Source organism: Gastrolobium bilobum, unplaced genomic scaffold, assembly GCF_033153095.1.
Source record: "Gastrolobium bilobum isolate Gb01-03AN ecotype WA unplaced genomic scaffold, APGP_CSIRO_Gbil_v1 utg58792, whole genome shotgun sequence".
In the NCBI taxonomy this organism is placed as follows: Eukaryota; Viridiplantae; Streptophyta; class Magnoliopsida; order Fabales; family Fabaceae; genus Gastrolobium; species Gastrolobium bilobum.
The window spans coordinates 78647-85923 of NW_026900056.1; the positions used below are offsets into that span (position 1 = coordinate 78647).

Genomic DNA, 7277 nt, shown 5'->3' on the forward strand with positions numbered 1-7277 from the left:
AATCGAAGCTCACAAAACAAAATCTGGTGGCTAACATCTAAATCAATCTAAGTATATCTCAGACCTCTTGAAGAAAGCTAACATGGTTGACTGCAAGTTTATGCCTTCACCCATGACATCCAGTCCTAAACTATCATCTCATGAGGGATCCCCACACCCTGATCCAGCTCAATATTGCTCCATTGTTGGAGCTCTCCAGTATGCCACAATCACAAGACTAGACATAGCCTATAGTGTCAACAAAGTTTGTCAGTTTATGCATAACCCGTTGGAGACACACTGGAAAGCAGTAAAACATATACTACACTACCTCAATGGTACTGTGACCCATGGCTTAACAGTGGAACCCTCAAACAATTTCCATCTTGTTGCATATTGTGACTCCAATTGGGGTTCATATCCGGATGATTGCCAATCCACAAGTGGTTTTTGCATCTTCTTCGAGTCTAATTTGGTCACCTGGTCCTCCAAGAAATAACATGTCGTAAGTCGCTCTAGTACCGAGGCAGAGTATAGTTGTCTTGGAGCCACCGTTGCTGAAATCACCTGGATCCAATCTCTGCTTTCTGAGCTTCATGTCAAAGTACCAAGTCCACCTGCCATCTACTGTGACAATCTCTTCGTCGTGCTCCTCACCACAAATCCCATTTTCCACTCACGCACCAAACACTTTAAGCTGGATCTCTATTTCATTAGGGAGAAGGTTGTCTTAAAAGGTGTCTCAGTTCACCATGTCCCAGTGTTGGAGCAAATTGCTGATGGACTCACTAAAGCAGTGGCCACAACCCAATTTCTAATTTTCAAATCCAAGCTTCGGGTCTTAGAATTCAAGCCCACTCAACTTGCGGGGGGATGATAGCCATAGAGGCCCAATGGATTCAGTTACAGATCCAATTCTCTTATTCAACTCTAAAAACTCTTAGTTATTCAGTTACATATGTGTAGCTAATCTTATCCAATCTTAGTATATATAAGACTAAAGTTTTACTCTAAATGTACTACAGTTCATTATTCAATATACATTTTTCTCTGAGCTTATTCATTTCACGTTTTCTCTTTCTCATCTTTCATTTTTTTTTCATCATAGCTTTGATACCTTTCATGGGGAAATGCTCCATGGTCTACAGGTAGATGGGATAAAGGTTATAGAAGAGTGTGGCTTGAAGGGGACTCCACCGTGGCTATTAATTTTATTACGAACTCTCAGGACATGCACCAGGGCTTTGTAACCATCGTTCGACGGGTTCATGAGCTTATAGAGAGAGACTGGATAGTTAGAATTACTCATACCTACAGAGAAGGAAACTCTGAGGAGGATTGGTTGGCTTCCCATGCAATAGTTGATGATTGGGAGACTCACATTTTGGATGCTCCTTCGCAGGATGTTTGGAGCTTTTAGACAGGGACTTTAGGGGAGTTGCTACCCCAGATTAATCCGTGAGTAGGGTTTTCGTTTTACTTTCCTTGTTTTTCTAAAAAAAAAAAAAAAAAAAAAAAAAAAATATTGAGTTTGAGTTTTAAATATGTAATTGTGTTAAAAATTTGGTAGAGAATTTTATTATCCTTTTGGTAATAGCATGGATCCAATTTTAGAGCTCAGCCAAATTCTTCAAGGTCAACAAAAAGTGAGATATTGGTTGTCCCAAATGGCAATAATAAACAATTACACAATTCAAACACAAGTTGTATCAAAGAAACAAGAGGTAACAACTAACGACACAATGCAAGGCTATGTCTGTAAAATTTCTTACCACCAGATAACTCCAATAAAAAATCCCAAGGGAACAAGAATACCAATGTCCTCTATTCTCAGTTACACAAAATCCTCCTAGAAGCTCTAATAAAAAGCCAGAATTGTTAAAATTTAGAAACCAATGTGATGAAACATCTGATAAGGTTTGAGTTTGATCCAACGATACATTTACCTTTTATATTCTTTTTTTTTTTTTTAAATTATCTAGAGCTTATATAGAAAGTATGCTATTTTTTTATATAAAATTATTAAAATATAAGAGAAATACGTAAAATAAATTATATCAGTGTAATTTTTAAAATAAAAATAGGCTCAACCAACCTACCAATTACCATTTGCCAATAATATAAGGCAAAAAGCCAGATCCGCGTGTGGATCTTAGGATACAGCACTGGATCTTTGTTTTGTTTTTTTTTTTAAAACACCGTGGGGTCTACTTTTCTGTGTCAGCTGTAGAGAGTGTTATCTACGGCGACTGCAGAGATGATAAGCCCATAGTATAAAGACATTTTCAAGGTATAACGTAGTTTACCAACGGTAAAATTTCTTGTCAAATATTTAGTAAATATTGTTGGAGAAAAATTGTTATTAAACCCGATTGCATTTTGCAATAGCGACAATTAAAAGTGTAAATGAATCAAGTGGTTTATTAGGGGCCGACAGCAGATCATTTATGACTTAGTATATTTAATAAGACTTAGTTAAAAATGACATGTTTGAAAAAAAGCCCATAAGCCTATAAGTTTAGAGGCTAACTATGTAGCACCGATACTGACACGGAACACGTGACACGACACTCCGACACGTTAATTCTAAAAAATGTTAGATTTTGATACGTTAAGATACGTTTTGATATTAAATAATAATTTTAATTTATATAGTGTATATTATATTTAATATTCAATAATTTAACAAAAATATAAAACTAAACTTATAATATTCATCAATTTTGCAAAGAAACATAAGACATCCCAAATATTTATATTAAACTCAATAAAATGGTAATCAAAATTCAACGAATCTAATAATTGAAACTAAAAACTCAACGCAATGCAACTTTTGAATTTTTTTTAAATTTCTATAACATGTGTTAGAGTGTCGAAGTGTCGGAGAATGTCGAGAAGTGTCGGACACGACACGTCAAGGTTTTTGAAGTGTCGGTGGTTCCTAGGAGCCTAATCTAATTATTTATTTCACTTAAAATAAATTAAATAAATTATTTATATATTTTAGTTAATAAATTATTTCATTTATTTTTTCTATATCTTTATAGGTATCAAAGACTATATACATAAATAGGTTAATAAATCTAGTTTAGGTCTTTTGATTTTTTTTAAATACATGTTTAGTCTGACCTATAATTTAATTTATATGAGACTAATAAACCATACTAGACTTAAAATATTTTACATAATAAATCTAATCTATTTAGATTAAAGTCTAACTTGTTTCAATTCATTTACACCCGCACGCACGATAAATAAATAATTATATCAGAAATGGATTGAATCTAAGACTCCAACAACCAACCCGAATAATCTCGTAAAAAATGGGGACTTGATTAATAAAATAAAAGTTAAATTAGTGCAGTCTGATTTGAGATTAGGGTTTAAGATTTAATATTTATAATTTAGGGTTTAAATATACTTATTATATTATTTACAATGTATCTAAATGTTTATTTTAATTTTTTTAATATTATCAGTAATAATTAATTTTAAATGTTTGATAAATAATTAAGTATGTTTCAATAAAATGTACTTAAATAAATTTTTAAAAATTAACATTTTTAAGGTCTAATAATATAAATATAACAGAAAAATATTTCTGCAGTTAATGCAGGTAAGTTATCTGTATTTACTTTCAAAACGACGTCGTTTTGAGATTGAAAGATTAGAAAATTATAATAATAAAGATATAATAAGAGAAAAATATATCTACAGTTAATGCAGATAAGTTATCTGTATTTATTCCCAAAACGACATTGTTTTGGTATTGAAATCTTAAAAATTATAAATATAAAAACTATTATAATCCTGAAATAAATTAAAATTTCAAAAACAACACGATTTCTGCCCAGAACAACGTCGTATTGGGCTTATTGTAAATAACTTATCTGCAGTAACTGTAGAAAAAGCGAACCCATATAATAATCCTGAAATAAATTAAAATTACAAAAAAAATTATGATTTCACCCTAAACGATGTCATATTAAACTTAATGCAGATAACTTATCTGCATTAATAATTATGGCCGACAAACCAGTCTGAAAAACTAAAAGCTTGGATAAGGTCAGATAGGGCGAATCAGTTTATCAATTTTAACTATGCTTGGGCCGCTCTTTGCGGCCAATAGGGCCAAAATAACTAGGTTAGGCTAGCCCGAATTGATAGTTATCGTATTTGTATATTAGGCGAGTTGTTTAAATTAGATATCTATAATTATGATTTTTTTCTTTTATTAATAAAATATTCATTCCATTTTTATATTAATTTTTTTGTTTTAATCATATTTTTAATGATAATTTTTTACATATAATTTTAGGATAAAAAATACAAAATAGATCAATTTAAACATTCTTATAATAAAATAAGAATATTAATTATATTTCAATAAATTTTCATTAAGAATATCATATACTAAGCTAAAAAAATGATTTATATATGGGTTCCCTTTTTGTCATTTGACATGACAAGAGCACTTTCCTACACACACAAATCAAGTGTGAGTCCCACGCTTAAAAAAAAAAAGTCAAACCAAAATCAGGATACGACGCCGTATCCTTAGGATACGACGCCGTATCCTTGTTGCAGGAATGAACAGTGTCATTCCTGCAACATGATTCTTATATTTCCATTTATATATATATAAAAGTCTCTGTGCATCTTGTACAAACATCGACAAAGATATGCAAAGCGCAGCAAAAAGTTAAAAACAAAATAAAGTTATGATTAATAAGAATTAAAAATGAAAGTTTTTTTAAAAATGTCACATGGAAATTATAAAAAAAGAAGAAGTTTATATTATGTAATAGATAATATATTATGGACAAGTGCTAGCATTAGTAAAGTATATGTACAATTTGTTTACGAAATATCAACAATAACTCCAACTCCGACTCAAACTCAAGCCATACATTCATAAATGTGGAACATAAGTTCTACACATGGGGCATGATCCTTGTTGGACTAGCCATTTATCTATGCAGTCCAAGTGAAAGAAGTGGCCACATTTTGGGAGTATCCTGACAAATTCTCCATCCTCAAAATCCTGCACAAAATAATGTGAAGAAGATGGTGTTAATTTAGTTTTATGACAAAAGTGTTATATGCATTGTTCAATTGGTTACCTAAAAACAAGTTCTACTTGCTTTTGGTTCTTGAACCTATGCATTTTCAAAGGGCTCAGAGATTTTTCTCACCTGGAAGCAAATTGAGCAGCATGATTCATGGTATAATTTCAACATTTTGCTATAGTTGAATTTCTGAACAGGAAGCTTTTGAATAAAATTCTGGGGCATCGCTGTGACTCTGACTCCCCTAACGTCATAAGTATCTGATACTTCTATGTAAGTTCTTTCCTGTGTGTTAATCTGAAACAAATGATTCATCAAATTTGTATACATTTACAGGACACAGATTTCACATTTATATAAAAAATTATATTTATCTTTACATGACACTCATAGGCTTGTGCAACAGCTGGACATATCCATTCCATAAATAGCTTCCCATTTAATAAACTCCTCAACAGGGCAACCTGCAAATCAACACCAAATTTAAGAGTTTAGAAGAAATGAAGAGTAATATTATACCTAATGAAACTGTAACTTGACCTGGGACCTAACTCTTGAATCAGTAATATATAGAAGTAGAACCTACTAAACGAGAGCAGAACCCTTGGATTTGGACTACTGACTAATAGTACAAATGTAAAATAAGACTGTGAATAAGGCACGACTCGAGATTAGTCCTTTAGTAAGCTCAAAGAGTTGAAATTTATAAGAATACCTGGAGTCAACTTGACTCAGAAATAATTAAGGTCGATATACCAAAAAAAGATAGAACTAGAGCTAGCTTTTGGCTACTTGAAATTAATAATATGAATCTATGATATTGTCAAAGTATGAGGACAAGCCTAACACAATGGTAAAGTTGTTTTTTCAATCAAATTAAGAAAACAACTTCTTTGTAAATATACAAGAATAAAGTTGTGTATAAGGATTGTTCTCGCCTTTGCCATCGCCGGCTGGGATTTAATGGGAAGTGATTATCCATTTGCCAAAGCATAGAACTTGTAGTATTACCTTGGACAGTGGCTCATCAACAGTAGCAAAGTTTAGCAATTCTAGTGCTGCAATGGCCCCTGTGACAGCTCCTTTGCCAGCCCCATCAAGAAAACCACCTTCTGTGGTCTGGCCTTTGATGGCTCCTGCAATTATTCCCATTATGGACCCTCCTGTGCCAAGATCAAACATTACTTATAACACCGTATGCAACTCATTTCCAATGTTTTAACAAAGTAAAGCTGTAAGGGTTAATGCCAAACACTAATTTATCTTATTCCATCCCTCTTTTCTTCATATTGGTCTTCTCAGGTTTTAGCTCAGCCAGCTATTATATATAACCGTATGTTTGACTTATACCTCAACTTCAATGCCTAAACTATGAAATGTAACAATGATTTTGTTAGCAACTGTGCTCTCAATTAGTAATTTCTCTGGACAAAGCCAAATCCATGAAAGTGTTACTATAAGAGAGAAGAGAGGAATTGAACATACCTAGTGCAAGAATGCAAGTAAATTCAGCAAAAATAACTCTCTCAATAGCTTTTATGAATAGCCCAACTGCATAACCGCCATTGCCAGCCAAAACCCACAAAGAAAAAGCTTCCTTACACCTTATTGTTGCTCCCATCATACCAGAAAACCACTTGGTCATAGTTGGAGAAGTATAGAGAATAGGCATTTTGAATTGAGAAGATAAGAAAAATGCTCTAAATTTATTGCCTTGAAATAATGAAGCTACACAAACATTTAAAGGGTAAGCAAAGCCACGTTAATTAGCTTCTAAAAGTATATATCTACTGCCATAAAATTTATGGCAGTGATTACGTGTATGCCCCTTGTAATTAGATGCAACAGGCACATGGTTTTTTGAAAACAAAGAGGAAGGTTGCTGCAGTGAGCACAGAAAAATTGAATCATAACCATTAAACTATAGCACTTTGGGAAAAATAACTATACTCTGGACCTAAAATATGAACTCTAAAACAGGTTTAGGTTTACAAAACTGTATTCTTCTTGTTTTTGGTTATTAATTTGGCTGATGGATTTATTTTATTTGTACCTAAAAACAACTCTATCTAATAATTGCTTTTCACTAGTATCATGATGGGTTTTAAATGATGATGTGGAATGAAGTATTAGAATCAAATGTGTCCCTTAAACCAAGTGATGATACATTGGTTTCCCCAAGTTCTCATTGGACAAAAAGGGATTCAATGTTCAAAATATTTGTTAGAT

At 32.4% G+C, this 7277-nt stretch overlaps 1 protein-coding gene across 1 annotated transcript; it reads right to left on the reverse strand.

The window, feature by feature from the left end:
• Positions 1-4891: 4891 nt before the first annotated feature.
• LOC133295029 (NEP1-interacting protein 1-like) lies at positions 4892-6720 on the reverse strand. Its single transcript, XM_061493807.1, has 5 exons — positions 6534-6720; positions 6060-6211; positions 5429-5512; positions 5175-5345; positions 4892-5023 (listed from the first exon to the last, which is right to left on the reverse strand). Exons 1-5 carry the CDS (start codon positions 6718-6720, stop codon positions 4892-4894), a joined length of 726 nt encoding a protein of 241 aa, XP_061349791.1.
• Between the last annotated feature and the right edge of the window lie 557 nt (positions 6721-7277).

Coding starts and splice junctions, on each gene's coding strand:
- LOC133295029 (XM_061493807.1), bottom strand. CDS start 6,720: ATGCCTATTCTCTATACTTCTCCAACTATGACCAAGTGGTTTTCTGGT. Junction 5,513..6,059: donor TTGATGAGCCACTGTCCAAG/GTAATACTACAA, acceptor GTTGATTTGCAG/GTTGCCCTGTTGAGGAGTTT. Junction 5,346..5,428: donor CACAAGCCTATGAGTGTCAT/GTAAAGATAAAT, acceptor CATTTGTTTCAG/ATTAACACACAGGAAAGAAC.